The 20,956-nt window shown below is 55.2% G+C and overlaps 1 protein-coding gene across 1 annotated transcript in view; it reads left to right on the forward strand.

Annotated features, from left to right (window-relative positions):
- FAM129B (family with sequence similarity 129, member B) overlaps positions 1–20,956 on the forward strand; it is a 101,630-nt gene that overhangs the window by 70,751 nt on the left and 9,923 nt on the right. The window contains exons 2-8 of the mRNA XM_011988355.1: positions 4,724–4,854; positions 9,209–9,337; positions 11,367–11,472; positions 12,659–12,826; positions 18,785–18,900; positions 19,522–19,626; positions 19,719–19,881. Of these exons, the coding sequence (XP_011843745.1) occupies positions 4,724–4,854; positions 9,209–9,337; positions 11,367–11,472; positions 12,659–12,826; positions 18,785–18,900; positions 19,522–19,626; positions 19,719–19,881 (918 nt within the window). The remainder of the gene's footprint in view (positions 1–4,723; positions 4,855–9,208; positions 9,338–11,366; positions 11,473–12,658; positions 12,827–18,784; positions 18,901–19,521; positions 19,627–19,718; positions 19,882–20,956) is intronic.

Raw genomic sequence — 20,956 nt, forward strand, 5'->3', positions numbered from 1 at the left:
GACCAGGAGGGTGGCATGCAGCTGGCTATGGCTCGAACCTGATTGCCTCCGTCTGGCTGTGTGACCTCAGCTGAGCTGCTCACCCTCTCTGGCTCACATTCCCCTAACAGGGTGGTAAGTCTGAGTGTTGGAGACCCTGTCCAACATCTGCCCCAAATCCGTGGCATGTGGTGTCTCCAGAGGCTGTGGCAGGAAATGGGGAGAGCTGCTGTGGGCAAGTGTGGAGAAAAGAAGGGTACCCAGGCTCAGGACCCTAACAGACACCCAGGCCGGTACGTGGCATGGGAATTTGGGTTGTCAAATCCTGAAGCGACAATGCCGGGGGAGAGCCACTGCAGGGAGCAAGAAGGAAAAGTGGGGTACTGGGTGGGGCCTGCCTGAGCTGCAGTCCCAGAGCTCAGCAGGTGAGGCCGTGGCCAGGCTGGGTCCTCTGGTTGAGCCCCCACCAGGGCTGTGGTGCCCGCCTGGGTCCTCTTCCAGCAGGGTCCAGCCAGGAAGGCCCCTGGAAGCCTTTTGTCCAGGCTGGTCCCCTCCGAGTGCTGCTGGCCTTTTGGGTCCCTCTGGCCTCCACACCTGGAGCCCCTGGCACCCGAGTCCTCATCTTCTACGTCTCTGGGTTACTTCCTCTGTACAAAGCACGTGGCGGTTCCTTCCATGCTGGCTGAGGACATCTCTCAAGAATGTGCTCGGGCTACTCCTGCCAAGAAGCTATCCGTGGCCGTTTCCCATGGTCCTCCCTTTCCAGCTCTCCCTTGGTTGCCACCCTTCTTCTGAGCGGGGCCGGCTTCCCGGTGCTGCCTGGGCGCCATCCTTAAGGTCCATAACCCCTTGCTAATGCCGTCCCCCTACCTCCAGCGTGGTGCTCCCTCAGTATCCCTCCGATGACTGCCCCACGGCCTTCCCTTGTTTGGACTTAGTAACTATTTGGCTGCTGGACCAACCCCCCCACTCTTCTTACCCTCGACGACATCTGCTTGTGCCAGGCCCGGTGCCCAGGATCCAGTGGTGAGCAAAAGGAGACCAGACCCCCCCAGCAGAGTTCCCGGCCTCCCTACCCGACCTGTTTGGCGCCTGAGTTCTGAGAGCAAGCCTGGGTGGTGAGCGATTCTGGCTCCACCTGGGGCCAACGTGGCAAACCTAGAGGGAACTGCATCCTGGATCCCTGACCCTTGCCTGGGTCCCCTCAGCCCAAGGCCTGGGCCTGTGGGCAGCACTGCACTGGCCCAGAGACCTGACCTTCAGCCTTGACCTTCAGCTCCCAGCCTGACAGGCAGCGGGTCCCCACACTCCCATGTCTCCCTTCCTCAGAGCTTCCTGCAGCTTCCTCTCCGGTCCATAGCCCTGCCCAACTTGGGCCTCAATTGTCCCTCGATGGGACATGCTGGGCCTTCTCCTGGCTCAGTCTTGCCCTCTTTTGTCCTCCCCAGCCCAGCCCAGGGGCCTTTCTGAACCCAGCTCCTCCTTGCCTGGACTCCATATCTGGACTGTGCTGTCCGGGCAGCTGAGCATAGGCTGCGGTCCGGCAGACCTGGGTTCGAGTCCTCACAGCAATGGCAGCTCCCTCCAGGGCCTGGCTCCCTGAGGGCCACAGTGGCAGACTCCAGCCCTTTGGGATCTGTCTGCGGGCTGGGTGCACTGGGGCTGGCTGGGGGCCCTGGAGCCATGGCCAAAGGACGACCCCTGAGACCTGCAGGCCCAAGCCTGCCCATCCTGCCGGCCACATTGATAGAATGCCCACGGGGTGTGTGGCTTAACTCTTCATCCCTGAAATAGGAAGACAACAGCAATGGCCCCCTGGGGTTCTCACGGAGGTTCTCTGGGTTCACAAACGTAAAACCTGCTGTAGCACGGTGGCCGTGCCGATGACAACCATGGCACCGATGTTATTGTCAGCTTCCATCCTGTTTTCCTATTAGCCCCAATGTGTGACTCTCTTCCACCGGCCCCCTCTGCCTCATCGTTTTTCAAAACGATTCCCATGGTCTCCGAGAGAGCTCTGGTTGTTTATGGTTTTTAAAAAATAGGCATTCAAAGCAAATTCCTCATTCGTTCTCCCCTTCCTACCCCCAAACTGGAATCTGAACGGACATGACCTCATTCCAGGAAACGGGAGCACAGGGAGGGACAGGGCCTGTGGAGAGGGGGTGGGGGCTGTCTCCCCACCCCCATCACCGAGGCAGGGCCCAGGATGTGGGCAGACACGCAGGAAGGTCACGTGCCTGGGACCCTGGGCATGAGCTGTGAGGCCCGGCGTGTGGCATGCCCTCTCAGCCCTCCTCCCAGGCCACCACCTCCTGGCGGGGACCCAGGACTGCATCCCAGCTCCACCACTCACTGGCTGTGTGACCTTATGCCAGTGACTTAACCTCCCAGGGCCTCAGTTACCTCCTCTGTAAAGTGGGGATAACAGTTTCTCCCTCACAGAGCTACAGAGAGGATGGAATGAAATGTCATCCTAACCAGGTGCCCTCCGTACCTGGAGACTGGCCACGGGAGGGGCAGGGTCCTGCCAGCTCCTCTTTTGAGAAAGGACCAGGGCTTTAAAACCTGGAATCCAAGACTGTCAGAGATGGCAGGGCTTGTCCATCATTAAATCCAGCCTCTCAGTGCATGGGGGGAAGCCGAGGCCCAGAGAGGGGAGCCGCACAGCGGGCCAGCACAAATCCCAGTCGGGGCGCGAGCTGCAGCTTCTTAGGACAAGGAAGCCTCTCCCCTCATGGGTCTGAGACGCTCTCTGGGCCTCCTTCTTCATCTGAACATGGGGACGCCCAGGAGCACAGGTGCTGAGCCTGATGTGGCCTGGGCCTGCCCTCAAGGCCATAGCACTCACCTGTATTCAGAAACCACGCAGAAGACGGGCGCAAATGGCCAGTGAAAGCACAAAGGTTGTTCACTTGGTAGAGGCATTAATTTTAGACTGTTTATTTTTTTATTATGAAAGGAATCATGATTGTAAAATAATTCGAATGCTATAAAAGGGAATAAACAGAAAATGACGTTCACTCTGCACTCCCCACTCCCACACCAGAGGTCCTGCCTTCCCAGCCTGGCATGCTGCCTTCCAGACCTCCTCCACGCACCCAAGCCTGAGTAATCTATATGCACAAATAGGAGGCGTTTTGGTTTTGTTATGTGTGTGTTGAGACAGGGTCTTGCTCTGTCGCCCAGGCTGGAGTGCAGTGGCGTGATCATGGCTCACTCAGCCTCGACCTCCCTGGGCTTAAGTGACCTTCCCACCTCAGCCTCCTGAATAGCTGGGACTACAGGCACACGCCACCACACCTAATTTTTTTTTTTTTTTTAAGATAGAGTCTTGCTCTGTCGCCCAGGATGGGGTGCAGTGGTACGATCTGGATTCACTGCAACCTCTGCCTCCCGGGTTCAAGTGATTCTCCTGCCTCAGCCTCCTGAGTAGCTGGGATTACAGGCGCCCGCCACCATGCCTGGCTAATTTTTCTGTTTTTAGTAGAGACGGGGTTTTGCCATGTTGGCCAGGCTGGTCTCGAACTCCTGACCTCAGGTGATCTGTCTACCTTGTCCTCCCAAAGTGCTGGGATCACAGGTGTGAACCACCACGCCTGACCAAACTTTTGTATTTTTTGTAGAGATGGGGTCTTGCTGTGTTGCTCAGGCTGGTCTCAAACTCCTGGGTTCAAGCGAGCCACCTGCCTTAGTTTCCCAAAGTGCTGGGATTATAGGTATGAGCCACTGCACCTGGCCAGAAGGAGTTTTTTTTTTTAATGAGATGATAATCAACAGGTGACTCTGTCACTTGCTTTCTTTCCTTAATGGAGTATGAGCCCTTTCCTTTTGTTGGCACCTATCCAGATAGGTCCCGCCATCTTTTTAAAAAAAAATTTAATTTAATTTAATTTAATTTTGTTTTATTTTTATTTATTTATTTTTTTGTATGGAGTCTTGCTCTGTCGCCTAGGCTGGAGTGCAATGGCACAATCTCGACTCACTGAAACCTCCACCTTCCACCAAACTTCCAGGTTCAAGCGATTCTCCTGCCTCAGCCTCCTGAGTAGCTGGGCTTATAGGTGCCTGCCACCATGTCCGGCTGATTTTTGTATTTTTAGTAGAGACCAGGTTTCGCCATGTTGGCCAGGCTGGTCTTGAACTCCTGACCTCCGGTGATCCACCCGCTTTGGCCTTGAAAAGTGCTGGGAGCCACCATGCCTGCCCCCCTCCATCTTTTTACTTTTTACTGTCCTGGGTGAACCGACGTATCCCTAGAGATTACATTCAGCTGCTCCCGCTATGGCCTCAGTGCATATTCGCCTTTGTGTCCTCCTGCGCATTGTTCTATGGGGTAGATTCTTAGAGGTGGGAGCATCCAAGAACAGGACACCCACCCTCTGAAATGGCTGTCCCCATTCCCGGCACCCCCAGCTCTGAGTGACACGGCCTGTTTGTGCATGTCCCCACCAGCAGGGACTAGAGGAAATGGAGTCTTGGTTCTATTTGCATTTGTTTGATTCTCTGTCTGTGGCCATTGCCCGCTTTCCCATCTGGAGGTTCACCCTTTCCAAGGCAGTTGGTTTTCACAGGAAACGCGGGGCTCTGGCCAGAAATGCAGCACAGATGAGCGCGAGGAGCCTGTGCAAACAATTCCACAAGCGGGAACTTGGGGCTTTGCAGCCACTCCTGCCTAGGGGAAGGATCGCGATGCCTCAGCATCGCTGAGGACCTCACGCTCCTGTTTGTCCTTCTCTTCCAGAAAAAACCGGGAAGATCCTGACGGAGTTCCTCCAGTTCTATGAAGACCAGTATGGCGTGGCTCTCTTCAACAGCATGCGCCATGAGATCGAGGGCACGGGGCTGCCGCAGGCCCAGCTGCTCTGGCGCAAGGTGAGACGTGCTGGGAGGGCTCGGGTGGGTTCTGCTCCTTCTTGCCATGTGGCTTCAAGGGAGTAACTTTACTTTTCTGGGCCTCAGTTTCCCATTGTTACTCTGATGGCCTCTAAGAGTCCCCCCAGCTTCTTTTTTTTTTAAATTAATTATTATTTTTTCTTTTTTGAGACAGTCTCGCTTTGTCACTCAGGCTGGAGTGCAGTGGCGCGATCTCAGCTCACTGCAACCTCCGCCTCTCAGGTTCAAGGCATTCTGCTGCCTCAGCCTCCCGAGTAGCTGGGACTACAGGTGTGCACCACCACACCCGGCTAAATTTTTGTATTTTTAGTAGAGACGGGGTTTCACCATGTTGGCCAGGCTGGTCTCAAACTCCTGACCTCAAGTCATCTGACCGCTTCAGCCTCCCAAAATGCTGGGATTACAGGCAGGTGTGAGCCATCATGTCTGGCTTATTAATTTTTTTTTTTTTGAGACTGGGTCTTGCTGTTGCCCAGGCTGGAGTGCAGTGGCTCAATCATGGCTCACTGCAGCCTCAACCTTCCTGGCTCAGGTGATCCTTCCACCTCAGTCTCTCCAGTTCCTGGGACTACAGGTGCACACCATCACTCTAGGCTAATTTTTGCATTTTTTGTAGAGATGGGGTTTTGCTGTGTTGCCCAGGCAGGTCTCAAACTCCTGGGCTCGAGTGATCCTCCAGCCTCAGCTCCCCAAAAGTGCTGGGATTACAGGCGTGAGCCACCATGCCTAGCCTCCTTCCCACTTCTCAATAGGTAGGTAACCCAGGTCATGTTGTTGAGACCCCTTCAGTCACCGTGGGTGACTCCTCCCAGCTCACCTCCTCCACCATCAGAGCTGGGGCTCTAGAGTCTTGATAGTCTCCAGTTCAAGGCAAGCTCTTCCACTAAGAGCCTCAGTTTACTCATCTGTCAAATGGGATGAGAACGTCTCCTTCACAGGGTGGTTGTGCCTGAAGCAGGGAAGGCGCTGTCACTGGCCTCATCATGATCTGCTATGATATAGATAGTAGGATGCTGTTTGCTAAGGAAATATTTGTTGAGTGAGGGATTAGAAGCTTCCTGGCTCCAGCCTGAGGGTCAGTATGGGCCAGAGGATGCTGGCAAAGCCTTCTGGGAAGAGGAACCTGTGATTGACTCGGACATGGGGCTGGGGGCGGGACTCAAGAGACCCTCCCACCTTGGCCTCCCAAAGTGCTGGGATTACAGGCCTGAGCTGCCGCACCTGGCCAAGGCTGAGCCTTTAAGTGGCTCGTTCAGGATGGCAGAGGCAGGGCCAGCCCAGGGCCCTTTCTGCTGTGACTGCAGCCCACCTGGTGGAGGGAGGTCAGGACCTGTGTCGGAGCTGCTCAGAGCATCACCTTTGCTTTTGGACCCAGAAAAGGTTGCCTCTTCCCCTGTGTCTTGGTAACCTCTTGACCCTGTGGCAGCAGAGCGGCAGAGGGGCCCGGCTGTGGCCTGGCCGGGGTGTCTGGCAGGTGCGTATCTGTGTGGTAGGTAAAGGAAAGAAAAGGAGGCCTTGGACGCAGCCCAGGTGAGTGGGGCCAGAATGGCTCCCCTGTCTGGAAAGAAATATCATGGGCAGCCCAAGTCCCTGTAATCCAAGACAAGTGGGCTCTGGCTGAGGGCGTGAAGCATTTCCTCTGTGTGAGGCCTCATTTAAGTCTGGGGAGGCAGGAGTGCACATTTATTGTAGAAAAATAGCAACATGTGAGCAAGGAGAGTGAAATGAAACCACTCACCCACAATCCCTGAAAAGCAGTATTTTTGGTCTCATTTTGCCACTCAGGAAACCGACCATCACAATGCAGAGTTACGATAACATCATAATACTAGAAATAATAATATTAATCACCAGTGGTGATCAAAACAACAGTGGTTTTTATTAGAAACAATAATAGAATACAAATAAAATAAAGTGATAATGATAAAATAGTAATACAATAGAAATAAGAATAATAAAACAGCAGTTGTCTTTTTGTTTTTTACTTTTTTGAGACGGAGTCTCACTCTGGTGCCTGGGCTGGAGTACAGTAGCACAATCTTGGCTCACTTCAACCTCCACCTCCCGGGTTCAAGTGATTCTCATACCTCAGCCTCCCCACTAGCTGGGATTACAGGCATCCACCACCACACCCGGCTAATTTTTTATATTTTTAGTAGAGACAGGGTTTCACCAAGTTGGCCAGGCTGGTCTGGAACTCCTGACCTTAGGTGATCCACCTGCCTCGGCCTCCCAGAGTGGTAGGATTACAGGCGTGTGAGCCACAGTGCCCGGCTAAAACAGCAGTTGTCTGGTGCCTGTACTGTTTGCTCAGCCTGCTGGCCCCACTCTGAGGGAGGGGCTATGATGATGCCCGCATCACAGATGTGGACATTGAGGCTCAGAGATGCGAAGCTGCTTGTCCAGGCTCTGGCAGTGGGTGGTGGTGCCGAGACAGGAGTCCTGGTTGTCTGACCTTGGGGCCGGTGCTCTCTCTGACCGAGGCACTAGAGAGCTTTGCAGAGTCTAGAATATTTTGCCTGGGCTGTCGAGTTCTGTTTCGCTTCCTGCAGGCCTTCCCATCGAACACGACTCTGCCATTTGAAAGTCTTAAAAATAAAACGCAAACCCACAGCCAGCCACCCATTGCGAGCTCCCCGGGATCTGGGGGTGGACTGGGTGGTGGGGGTTGTTGAGCCTGCCTGGGCCATAAGCCTGCTTCTGCACAGCCTCCTGCTGGGACTGGCCCTGTCCCTGAGTGCCCGTCCCTGTGTCCTGGGGCTCCTGCCCTAAGCAGGGGTGAGACGAAAACCAGAGACCTTTTGCTAGGGTGTTATGAGAGCTCTGTCTGCTCTTTCTAGAAAAGACAGGGATTTGAGCTTGGTGTGGGCGGTTTATATATAGACCACTGGATATAGACCGCTGAGGGCAGCTCTGCGACTTGGGCAAAGCCCACTTTGTGTGGGGGTGGAGGGAGTGGTAGGGGAACCATTTTCTTTTCCTGTAAATATTTTTATCCCCGGTAGGAAGAAGCCTGCAGGTCCTATTGTGTGAGCACAATGGGCTCTCCTTCTCCACGAGCGTTTTGTGTTTCCCCTTGAAGAGTGGCAGGGAGGGAGCTGCGGACAGGGGGACACGGTGAAGGGGGCAGAGGGTCAAGAGGAGACCGGGCTGCAGGGATGTGCCAGGGCAGAGCCAGGAAGTCAGGAAGGCGCAGGCACGATGGCCATCACCCTTTCCCCGTAACTGCATCTGAGAAATGTTTCTTTTTGCAAAATGCACCTTATTTATTGTAGAACAAATAGAATTTGCAGAGGAACACTGTACTCCCCCGGGTTCCCTCCCATCCAAGATGATCCCTCTCCCATTGTGGCCTATCTCCTTCCAGAAGCTTCCTGGAGCTTGTCTGCTCAGGACGCCTTGCACCTGGCCATAGCTTCCGCTTGGGCCCCCAACCCTGGTTTAAAGATCTCCCTTCTTCCCCATCCCCAGATAAGTCAGTCCCTGAGGATGGGAGGCCGTCAGAGACGCTGAGTCCTACCAGTAGTGGTCATGGTGGTCCTGTGTATTATGCACCTGCCTGTCAGGTGCCAACTCTTACTGTTCCCATTTTACAGATGAGGAAACCGATGCTCAAACTGACGAGACACGCTGTGAGTCAGCCAGAGCTAGGGCTTTGTAGGAAAGTCTGGGCGTTTCTGTAGCCCACGTAGGTCACCAGCCTGCCAGGACGTAGGTCAGACATCAAACACCCCCAGACAGAGGCCTCCTCCATCCCCACCCAGATTTAGGGAGGCGTCTCATCAGCCATCAGAGCTGAGAGGCTCTCTGGAGCCACCTTGTTCAAGTTGTCATTGCCCTGAGGGGAAACGGAAGCCTAGAGCCAGGGAGAGACTTGCCCAGGTACTGGGGACCTCGCAGTCCTGTCCTGTGGGTGTGTCCCCTGTCCCTGGAGTGACCGTGGGGCACCAGTGCCGCAGCTGTAGGTGGGTGGAGAGCAGCCATCTCCCCAGACCCTTCCAAGGTAGCTGTGACTGCCCAAGGCTGGGATGGAGAGGGAGGGCCTGGCTGTGACCGGGCCCTGCATCAGTGCCTGTCCTGGGTTCAAGTCCTGGCATCACCACCCTGCCTGGACCCTGGGTGAGCCCCTCCATGGCTCTGAGCCTCCCTCCTCATCTGCAGAATGGATGAGATGCAGCCCGGCCCCAGAGGCCTTGGGAGGACTCGGGGAGATCCAAAATGGAGGACGTGCTAGGCAGGGGGTGCGCACACAGGCTCTGCTGGGCGGTCAGCTTCATGGGGAGCACCACCTCCCTGGACCTGGGCCTCACTCCCCGCCCCCTCCTGCCCACAGGTGCCACTGGACGAGCGCATCATCTTCTCGGGGAACCTCTTCCAGTACCAGGAGGACAGCAAGAAGTGGAGGAACCGCTTCAGCCTCGTGCCCCACAATTATGGGCTGGTGCTCTACGACAACAAAGTGGTGAGGCCTGGCCCGGGTGCCGCACTGAGCTCCACGCTTTCGCCATGTGTGCCCCTCCCCCACTCGGAAACTTAGGCCCCAGATGCCACCGGCACAGCCTGCACGCAGTCACCAGGGCCAGAGCACAACCTCGGCCCCTCCCCTCCCCCAAACCGTGGGCTGCCCTGGGTGCCCTCTCCAGATGGCAGCTCATTCTTCATCTCAGGAATATCGCTGACTCCTTCTGTCCCTTATAACCAACTGTCACTCACTCCTCCCCATCCCTCCTAATCTCTCTACAGTTCCTCTGGCTCCAGGGCGTTCCTCCTGCCACCTCCTTCCTCACTGGGCTTCCTGCCTCTCCTCTGACCCCTCCCATCCTCATAGGCACAGTGAGCTGTTGGAGGCACAATCTGGCCATTCCTTGCCCCGGCTTGCCCCTGCCCTACAGTGGGTAGGTGTCTGAGAAGGACATCCTATGGGAGCATTGTGCCTTATCTTTTCCCCGAGCCCTTGGGGAAGCCCTACCTGGTTGAGCCACAGACCTGATTTCTTCAATTGTTCATTTCTCCAGAGCAGCCAGAAGGACAGGCCTGTGCCCTGTATTTCAGGGAAGATCAATGTGACAGCAACATAAAGTCAAGAACAACCTCATGCCCCAGAGTAGTGGTTCTCAACTGGTAGCACGTCCGAATCACCTGAAGGGCTTGCTGAAAGATGCATTGCTGGGCTTTCCTCCAGAGTTTGGATCAGGTCTGGGGTGGAGCTAAGATTTGCATTTCTTTTTTTGCATTTTTTTTTTTTTGAGACGAAGTCTAGCTCTGTCACCAGGCTGGAGCGCAGTGGCGCCATCTTGGCTCCCTGCAACCTCCACCTCCCTGGTTCAAGCGATTCTCCTGCCTCAGCCTCCCGAGTAGCTGGGACTACAGGCATGCGCCACCATGCGCAGCTAATTTTTGTATTTTTAGTAGAGACTGGGTTTTACCATGTTGGCCAGGATGGTCTTGATCTCCTGACCTCATGATCTGCCCTCCTCAGCCTCCCAAAGTGCTGAGATTACAGGCATGAGCCACCGTGCCCGGCCTGTAAAGATTTGCATTTCTAATAAATTCTAGGGTGGTATTGAATATCAGAGACCATGTTTTGCAAATCAGCACCCTACAGGTTCTGAGCTACTTTCAGAAACTGTGTTGTATAGTGACACCTAGTGGCAGGGAGTAGCATAGTAGCCCTGCTGTATGAGCTATTCCATCAGAATTGCTTTCCCCACTGCTACTGGTGTAAGTTTCTAGACCTAATTCTCCTCTAGAGGACACTTGTGTGGTGCTCAGAACCTAGGAAGTTGGTGGGGGTAGTTCAGGGTAATGGTCAAATACCCCAGGCTCCAGAGACAGATAGCCCTAGTTCATGTCCTAGGTCTGCTACTTTCCAGCTGTATGAAGTTGTGGGTGATCCACTTTTTGGATTGGGAAAATTCTGTGAAATGAAGCATGCAATGCCCTTAGCACAGGGCCTGATATGTAAGAAATGCTCAACTAGTGGAGCTGCTGGGAACAGAGGTAATAGCAGCAGTAGCAACAGTAAGAACCACCACCTCGACCAAGCTCGCTGAGTCCTTGTGGTGTGCCAGGCACTGCAGATTATCTCACTCGATCCTCACATGGCTCTGTGAGGCAGGAATGGTTATTACCCTGGTTTTGTTTTTATTTTAAAATGTTTTCCCCATCCTGAATATTCTTGATTCCCTAGTCTTATAGATGAAGAAGCTGAAGCTTAGGCATTTAAGGAACTTTATCCTCAGCATCACATAGACACTACCCAGTGAAGCCAGGAATTGAGCCCAGAGCCAGGGTCTAGGTTGTTATGGATGCCACACTGCTCCAGTCACCATGACAGTGACATTCTCCCCTCTGTTCCTCTCTTGCCTCCTCTTCTTCCTTCCCCTCTCCTCCCCACTTGGGGCCACACTGAGTAGGGCCTTGAAGCCAGGTGGGATTTGGGCTTGGCCACACCCTTAACCCTTAGGGACCATCTCTCTTGCCTCCCTCAGGCCTATGAGCGGCAGGTCCCACCACGAGCTGTCATCAACAGTGCAGGCTACAAAATCCTCACTTCTGTGGACCAATACCTGGAGCTCATTGGCAACTCCTTACCAGGTAAAGGAGCGCCCACCCCAGGCCACGATGCCCTGCACAGGCCTCTGGAGCTGGCCAGGGGAGGGGTGGCCCTGAGCCCATTGTTTTCAGCCCCACATTTGCAGAGAGACAGCTAGGCTTAGAGCTGTGGATGGGGACCTCGCTGTCTGCCTTTCCCCTCTCCCTAAATCCTTGAGAACCTCCTGGGAGATGTTCAGTGACCTTCCCTCATAAACCTGTGGGTCAGCACTGTGTTAGTCAGGAGTTACTCTTTTTGGTATCCTGCTTTTGCTTCACTTTGGCTGAAATTCCCTAGAAGCCTTACGGAAACAACATTGGCCTCTCTGATGATCCCTGGGAACTAGAGGGCAGGGGACATGCCCGCCTGGGGGCAGGTCGTGCCCCAGGGACTTGAGAGTAGAGTCATGCCTCCATTCTGTGGTGATGGAGGGCTTGGATGAGCAGCATTCCTGGATTCCAGTGTGACTCTGGCTTTGTTTCACTGTGTCTGCTCGGGCGAGTCACTCCTCCCTCTGAATCTCAGCCTCTTCAGCATCTACAAAGCACAGACACTAAGAGGACTGCCCTCAGGGTGTTGTGTGGACCCTGAAGGGGCTATGTGCCCAATACAGGCCAACCTAGAGCCAGGACAGAAAGAAGAACTGTTATTGTCATATCATTAACAACAGCGGCAGGGTCAAACCCAGGACTAGTTATCTCGCTGGATCTTACATATCCTTGAGAATGAAATTGAAGGAGGGAAAAATTCCTTTTGCTGTATTTTGTTCCTCCCCACATGCCTCCCTCCCTATGTGGACACTTAAGCCACACTTTGGCCTCCACAGCCGAAATTTGAAGGGAAACCCAAGAAGGTAGTGTTTGACTCTTGAACCTGAGAGCTCTGATCTTGTGTTGTTTTTGCTTTACACAGTTTAAAACCTAACCCAAGACTGGAGTGGATGTGCCTTATTACCCACTCTGAGAAATGAGTCTACACAGATGCTGGACTCAGGTTTTGGGCTGAGGAGGACACAGCCAGAAAGAAGGCTGCTCCCGTCCCCCTGGCTTGCTGGTCACCCTGGGACATGCCGGCCTTCTCTGGGCCTAAGCCTGACCTCAGAGCTGATGCCAAGGGATCAGTTCTCTGCCATCCTCTGGTGGAGGGCAACCACAGAGGGCAGCTGCTCAGTGGGCACTGTTTCCACAGGGACCACGGCAAAGTCGGGCAGTGCCCCCATCCTCAAGTGCCCCACACAGTTCCCGCTCATCCTCTGGCATCCTTATGCGCGTCACTACTATTTCTGCATGATGACGGAAGCCGAGCAGGACAAGTGGCAGGCTGTGCTGCAGGACTGCATCCGGCACTGCAACAATGGTGAGCGGCCTGTGGGTGCAGGGGCGGTGGGAGGGAGAGGCAGGACCTGGGTTATTGCTGAATGGTGACACCTAGTGGCTGAGTATGGTGTGGCAACCCTGCTCTACCAGCTGTTCTAATTTCCCTTCTGCGGTTATAAGAAACCATGTAATACCACCCTTAATCTTCTTCCTTGATGAAAACAGTTTTGTGCTGCTCAGGAAAAAGGTAGGAAATTATTCACAGAGCGGTGTGGTTGTTGAGCCCTTGGACCCTGAGTCACAAAGTCACAATCCTGATTCTCCCATTTTCCAGCTATGTGACCTTAGGGAACTGATTTACCTCTTGGAGCCTCTGTAAAGTGGGGATAATGCCTTGTGTGTCTTAGGGGGTTTATGAGGATTCACAGAGTCTACCTCATGCTTGATAAAGATTGTTGTTGTTGTTGTTATTATTATTATTATTTTACCACCAACCTGCAGGGTGATTTGGAAACTTTACTGCCTCCCTCAAGGCCTCACTTCTCTCATCTGTAAACTTATGGGGTGACTCTTCCAGCTCACTCATTTATTCAACAAATGTTTTTAGTATCTACTCTGAGGAGGGCTGGATTTAAGCACTGGAGGTGCAACAAGGGAGCAAGAAATATTCCATGCCCTCCTACGATTGGCAGTCTGGTAGGGGAGACAGATGATAGACAGATGAGGATGCCAGGGCAATGGCTTACGGCTGTGCTGGGTGCTGGGTGGAGCCACCCTGGGAGCTGTGAGGGTGTGTGTGTGTGTGTTGGGGGAGGGGTTGATCAGGGCAGGCTCCCTTGAGGAGGTTATGGTTCAGCTTCAGCTGAGACCTGAAGGAGAAGTCCCAGACCTGAAGGAGGAGATGCAGCAGTCCCAGGTCCCCTCACATCCTACATAGAGGAGAGGGGAGGAGTGTTCCAGGCAGAGGTAGGCAGCCAGCATGAAGGGAGACCCACAGATGGTAGGGGTAGGCTGGGAGGAGGAGCTGCAGGAGGCCCTGAAGCGGGGAGGGGTGACCTGAAATGGGGCTGGAGGGGGGCTTCTGGGGTCAGGTCTGGAAGAGCCTTGAAGGCCTCTAAGGAATTTGATCAGAAGGGCTGAGGATGGTCTTCCAAGGAGAGAGGGGTCCCTGGGGGTCTTTCTGCTCCTGGGGAAGGAATAACCCAGTCCTGGACACTGAACTGCTTCCTGGTGATCTGGCCTGAGGGAAGTGCCTGCCCCTGCTCCACCCTTGGGCGCAGTGCCACATGGTGCAGAGGTGGAAGTTTGCAGGGGACAGAGTGGGCGCCAGTGGCCTCTGGGCTGCTACCGCGGGGCTCAGCTCACCCCACCCCTCCTGCCCGCCTCTCCAGAGCCACCTCTGCTCTGTCTGGAATCTGCCAAGCAGGAGGAACCAGGTCTTCAGTCAGGCCAGCCCCTGCCACCTGGGCCCAGCTGCCCACAAAGGGCCTCCTGTTCCCAGGACCCGGGAACTGTGGGCTGGGACTGGGTGGAGGCACTCAAGGCTCTGGCTGCCTGGCCCAGGGCCTCTCGCCTCCCCAGCCCCTGGCCTGGCGCCATCTCTCCAGGTTTCCAAGGCTAACAGCTGACCTGGCCTGGCAGGGTGGGTGACCTGGGCCAGATAGGGAAGGGGGTGGGCACAGAACAAGGTTGGGAAGGGCCGCCTCAGTCCCCCATGTGTGCAGTGGGGATGATGATAAGCTTGAGCTCGAGAGATGATTGGGAAGAGCTGGTCTGGGTGGGGCACTTGGCCGTGAGCCTGGCACGCACAGTGAGCACTTGGTGGGGAGGCCATGGGGGAGTTCTTGGGTCTAGGGTGCAGTGGACCGGAGGGAGGCCCAAGAGAGCTGCTGGGCCAAGGAATGAAGGGGTGTCCTGTGCCAGGAAGGTGTCCTGCCGAGTGGCCCCTTCTCCCCGGGGCGGGAGCTGACGAGGCTGCTTTCAGGCCTTCCTTCCACCCCACGGACTGTGAGAAAGTTCTCTGCTTCCTCCGTCTTGGAGGCTGGGCTTGGAATTTGTGGAGCCTGGAATTGCTCACTCCAGGGGCTGCCAGGAAGTGGGGGCTGGGGGGAAGGAGGCCAAGCTGGGCGGACACCAGCGGTCCCAGGGACCCCTTCACATCCTGCATTCCTGGAGCAGCTGGGGGTGGCAGGAGGCAGCTGGGGCACTGGCTGTGCTGGGTCCTCCGTGCTGGCCTGGGATGCAGAGGTCAAGGCTTCTTCCTGTCTGGCCGTGGTCCCTCCCCCTCTGTCTGCTGCCTGGGAGTGAGGAATGCAGTTTCCTTTCTTGGAAGGTCTCCAGGTCTGGCTGGAGTCCGCTGGTCCTGGGTTCAGGCCCCGCTCTGCCATCCGCCAGCTGAGTGGCCTCGAGCAGTAACTGCCTCTCTGAGCCTCCGTTCTTTCCCTGGGAAAAGTAGGGCACAGTGAGCTGAGGATTCAACGAGCTGACGTGTGTGCAGCCTCAGCCAGGCCTGGGGCCTCAGTTTCCCGAGACTGCCATAACAAATACCACAGACCGGGCAGCTACACAGCAGAAATCTGTTCTCTCCCAACTGGAGGTCTGAGTCGAGGTCAAGGTGTCAGCAGGGCTGGTTTCTCCGAGACCTCTCTCCTTGGCTGGTGGCCGGCTGCCTTCTCCGAGTCCTCACAGGGTCATTTCTCTGTGTGCCTGTGTTTTCTCTTCTTTCAAGAAGAAATGTACTTTTCCTTTTTTTTTCCTTTTTTGAGACAGAGTCTTGCTGTGTCGCCCAGGCTGGAGTGCAGTGGCGCATCTCGGCTCACTGCAGCCTCCGCCTCCCAGGTTCAAGTGATTCTCCTGCCTCAGCCTCCCGAGTAGCTGGGACTACAGGCGCCTGCCACCACACCCAGCTAATGTTTTTATAGCCAGAATGGTCTTGATCTCTTGACCTTGTGATCTGCCCACCTCGGTCTTCCAAAGTGCTGGGATTACAGGTGTGAGCCACCGCGCCGAGCCAAAGTGTACTTTTTTTTTGAGACAGAGTCTCGCTCTGTTGACCAGGCTGGAGTGCAGTGGCGCATCTCGGCTCACTGCAAGCTCCGCCTCCCAGGTTCACGCCATTCTCCTGCCTCAGCCTCCCAAGTAGCTGGGACTACAGGCGCCCACCACCGCGCCTGGCTAATTTTTTGTATTTTTAGTAGAGACGGGATTTCACCGTGTGTTAGCCAGGGTGGTATTGATCTCCTGACCTCGTGATCCACCTACTTCAGCCTCCCAAAGTGCTGGGATTACAGGCGTGAGCCACCGCACCCGGCCAATGTACTATTCTTTTAAGGGCACTAGTTGTGTTGGATTTGGTCCCATCCTCATCCCCTCCATTTAACTTACTTCTTTAAGACTCTGGGACCAAGGGCGAGTGTGGTGGCTCAGGCCTGTAATCCTAGCACTTTGGGAGGCTGAGGTGTGTGGATCTCTTGAGGTCAAGAGTTCGAGACCAACCTGGCCAACATAGTGAAACCCCATCTCTACTAAAAATACAAAAATTAGCCGGACATGGTGGCAGGAGCCTGTAATCCCAGCTACTCGGGAGCCTGAGGCAGGAGAATCACTTGAACCTGGGAGGCAGAGGCTGCAGTGAGCCAAGATTGCGCCCCTGAACTCCAGCCTGGGTGACAGAGTGAGGCACTTCTCAGAAAAAAAAAAAAAAAAAAAAAAAGACACTGGGTCCAAATACAATCATGTTATGGGGTACTGGGGGTTAGGACTCCAGCATATGAATTTGGGGGTGTGGAGACACACTTCAGCCCCTAAGACCTGGGCTCATGGGAAGAGCTCAGGAGGGGTGACCCTGAAACTTGTCACACTCGGCGGCTGGGTGTGCAGAGAGAGTCCCAAATGTTGGGGCTGGCTGGGCTCCCTCCCGCTGTCCTGGCCCTCTGCCTTACCTTCTCGCCATCTGGAAAGCAGCCCCTGCCTGCACACCTGACTTGGTACGTGCAGGATGAAAATTCCCTCTCCCTGTGGGAGAGCCAGCAAGTAACACACTGTCCAGATTTTCCAGTCAAAACTTGGTTTCTAGGAACCATGCCCTTCTGAGAGGTGGGTGGGGCGTCTGGGGCACCTCCTCCCCTGGCCCAGGTGAGCAGCCCCCACCCAGGGCTCTGCATGCTGCTCTGGCTGGAACATCCCTGCCCTGCTCCTGTCACTCCTGCCTGACTTCAGGTCCCTGAAATGCAGGAGTGAGACTCCCACAGGCCCCTGTCCCCGTCCAGGCAGCTGCGCTGTAGGGATGAGGGCCGGACCTCCCCCTGCTCAGCTCCCTCCCGGCTCTGACAGGCAGTGATTTCTGTGGTCAGCTGGGTGTGGGGAGGGGAGGGACCCAGAGAGGGGCTTTTTCTCTGCCGGTGGTGACTCAACCCATAGTCATGGCAGTGGGAGCCTTGGGTTTCTGATGCACAGGCTTCCGTTTCCCCTTCCTGGGCTCTGGGGATGCGGCGGTCAGAGGCATGCGGCCGGGGGCGGGGCCTGCCTGCTGCCTGGCTCGGCAGTGTTTAACCACCTTCTTACCCCAAGTCAGATTTTGCAACTTCCTGCCGGTTGCCTCCCCAGCATTGAATCGGGAGGTCCACGCCTCACTCAGGGGTTCACCTCACTGGCGTTTGGGTCGCTGACAGCACCAACAATGACAAAAATTCAGAAATGGTGCTTTTCTAGCTGTTATTAATAGTAAATCCTTCCATTCTTTTTTCTTTTTTTTCTTTTTTTTGAGGCAGAGTCTCACTGTGTCGCCCAGGCTAGAGTGCAGTGGTGCAATCTCGGCTCACTGCAACCTCTGCCTCCTGGGTTCAAGCAATTCTTCAGTGGCAACCTCCCGAGTAGCTGGGATTACAGGCGCCTGCCACCACGTCCAGCTAATTTTTGTATTTTTAGTAGAGATGGGGTTTCGCCATTGGCCAGGCTGGTCTCGAACTCCTGACCTCAAGTGATTCCCCCACCTCAGCTGCCCAAAGTACTGGGATTGCAGGCGTGAGCCACCGCACCCGGCTTCATTCTTTAACGAAGTTATTCAAGCATCTGTGCCAGGTACTGACCTGGACTCAGCGGTGAACAGGACAGAGGGACAGACCCCGGGCCCAGTGGGGCAGCCAGCTGGCTCCTCAGCTATTGATAAAAAGTGTGGCGGAGGGCAGTGCTGGGCCCTGATCTCCTGTCTCTACACTGTGGCCCTGGGAGCCCCGCAATGGACCTGTGAGACCATTGTTCCCATTGTTCGGAAGATGAAACAGGCTGTTTCGGGTTCAGTGATCTAGAACCAGGCTCAGTAACCTATGGCCTATGGGCCCAGATCAGCCAATGGCCTGTTTCTGTCAACAAAGTTTACTGGAGCAGAGGCTCGCTCATTTGTTTCTGGATGGTCCGTGGCTGTTTTTGTGCTGTGACTGTAGAGGCGAGCGTTGGGGGAGGGGTTTTATGGCCTGCAGGGCTGAGAATATCTACAGCCTAGCCTGTTCCAGGCAAAGTTCGAAGGGCCCTGATCCAGCAGTCAGGGAGGAACCGGGGCTAGAACAAGGGTCTCTGGGTGCCTCTAGGGCCATTCTGGGTGGCTGCTCATGGGACGGGAGCTTCTAGTCCTGGCTCTGCCACTCCCTTCCCTGTGAGCCTGGGCCCGTGGCCTGGCCTCCAACCGGTTGTCTCTTCATCTGTAAAGCAATAAGGCGAATGATAGTGCCCAGGTCTTGGGGTGGTTGGGAGGATTTCAGGAGCTAAAGAGGCACGGGGGGCTGTCTCATCACTGTTGGTGGTGGGTCATGACTGCTCTTGTCTGTCAGATACAACCACGACTGCTCTGATGACGAGGGAAGTGGGGGTCCCAGCCGCCCCTCCTGAGGTGCATGCTGTGTGTGTGGGGAGGTGGGGGGGGTTCTGGTCAGTTGTCAGTTGGTCTTGGTAGAGGCCACTGGGCCATCTGCTGACCTCCTCTCCCCCTCTGTCTCCTGGGCAGGAATCCCTGAGGACTCCAAGGTGGAGGGCCCCGCATTCACAGATGCCATCCGCATGTACCGACAGTCCAAGGAGCTGTACGGCACCTGGGAGATGCTGTGTGGGAACGAGGTGCAGGTGAGGCCAGACGGGCTGGTGGGGAAACCTCAGAAGTCACCCGAGGACCCAGCAGGGGGGGGCCACGGGGCTGAGTAGAGAGATGAGGCTCTGGGGCGCTGCTGGTTTGGAAGGAGACGACATGCTCAGGTTTGGACAAGTGCAGGGGCCGGTGCTGGTGGAGATACTCACTGTTTTATTCATCACTTACTGGGCATCTGAGCGCCTGGACGGGGCGCTGGGGTGCAGCTGGGAACAATGTGGACACATCCCTGGCCCTCAGGGAGCTCTCTGTCTAGCAGGAGAAACAGACATTTGGCAAATAAATGTACACTTCCATGTGCAGGCAAAGCAGGGAAAGAGTGTGGTAATCCAGGTAGGGAAGATAGCCTGTACAGAGGCCCTGGGGCTGGCCCCTGAGTCTGAGGATCCTACAGGATGCCCAGGCAGATTGGTTGGGACCTGTGGCAATTGTGTGTTGTGACCTCTCTCTCAGGAGAGAGGGCAGTGGGGATGATGAAGCAATGGGCCAGTCGCGGAGGAGGTAGGGGCTGGAGCGGCCCGGCTTATGGGAATGTGGAGAGAAACAGGTCAGCTGAGCGCTCTCCAGCCCCTGGCCTGGCTTGTGCCTCCTCAACCTAGATCCTGAGCAACCTGGTGATGGAGGAGCTGGGCCCTGAGCTGAAGGCAGAGCTCAGCCCGCGGCTGAAGGGGAAACCGCAGGAGCGGCAGCGGCAATGGATCCAGGTGGGTGGGCCTGGGGCCCTGGAGCGGGGATGGCACCGACAGCTGGAGTGGTGCCCTCAGCCCTGGTGCCAATGCAGCTGCTCTGCCCACAGATCTCGGACGCCGTGTACCGCATGGTGTACGAGCAGGCCAAGGCGCGCTTCGAGGAGGTGCTGTCCAAGGTGCAGCAGATGCGGCCGGCCATGCAGGCTGTCATCCGAACCGACATGGACCAAATCATCACCTCCAAGGAGCACCTCGCCAGCAAGATCCGAGGTAGGCGGCCACCCCCATGCCCGACGGGCCCTCCAGGGCCCAAGGTGGGCTTTCTTTTTATTTCGTGACCCATGTAAATTTCACGGCAGTGACTTGCTCAGTGATCATTTGTAAGAATTGGAGTCAAATCTGCACGGTGGTACTCCAGTCCCTGTGAGTTGTTCTGTGGCTATGATTTCTATAAACCCAGATCTTAAAGAAAAAAATTTTTGTTCAGGAGGTTCAAGCCTTCTTTTCATCTCTGACTCATCACAGATTTACCATGTGTCATTTTAAAGGACATTTACTTTCAGCAAGTGTAGCTTTCCCGGGTCAGTTTATTCTGTGTCACCCAGGCTGGAGTGCAGTGGCGCGATCTCCACTCACCACAACCTCCGCCTCCTGGGTTCAAGCAATTCTCTTGCCTCAGCCTCCTGAGTAGCTGGGATTACAGGCACACGCATGCCACCATGTCTGGCTAACTTTTGTACTTTTAGTAGTGATGGGGTTTCACCATGTTGGCCAGGCTGATCTCGAACTCCTGACCTCGTAATCTGCCCGCCTTGGCCTCCCAAAGTACTGGGATTACAGGCGTGAGCCACCGCACCCCGCCTGTCCTCCTTTCTCTTCCCAGCTAGATGGGATCCTTTCACCGGCGCAGTCCCCGTAGCACATCTGCAGAGCGCAGTTTTAGCAACTGTCATTTCCCCATGAGGCATTCTTTTAATTTAATTTAATTTAATTTAATTTGTTTTATTTTATTTTATTTGAGACAGTGTCTCACTCTGTCGCCCAGGCTGCGGTGCAATGGCATGACCTCAGCTCACTGCAGTCTCTACCTCCCGGGCTTAAACCATCCTCCCACTTTAGCCCCCCAAGTAGCTGGGACTTACAGGCACATGCCACCACGCCCAGCACATTTTTGTATTTTTTGTAGAGACAGGGTTTTGCCATGTTGCCCAGGCTGGTATCAAACTCCTGAGCTCAAGCAATCCCGCCTTGGCCTCCCAAAGTGCTAGGATTACAGGTGTGAGCGACTGTGCCCAGCCCTTTTTATCATTGTTATTATTATCATTTTGACATGCAGTCTTGCTCT

This window comes from Mandrillus leucophaeus, unplaced genomic scaffold (genome assembly GCF_000951045.1).
Source record: "Mandrillus leucophaeus isolate KB7577 unplaced genomic scaffold, Mleu.le_1.0 Scaffold109, whole genome shotgun sequence".
Taxonomy (NCBI): Eukaryota; Metazoa; Chordata; class Mammalia; order Primates; family Cercopithecidae; genus Mandrillus; species Mandrillus leucophaeus.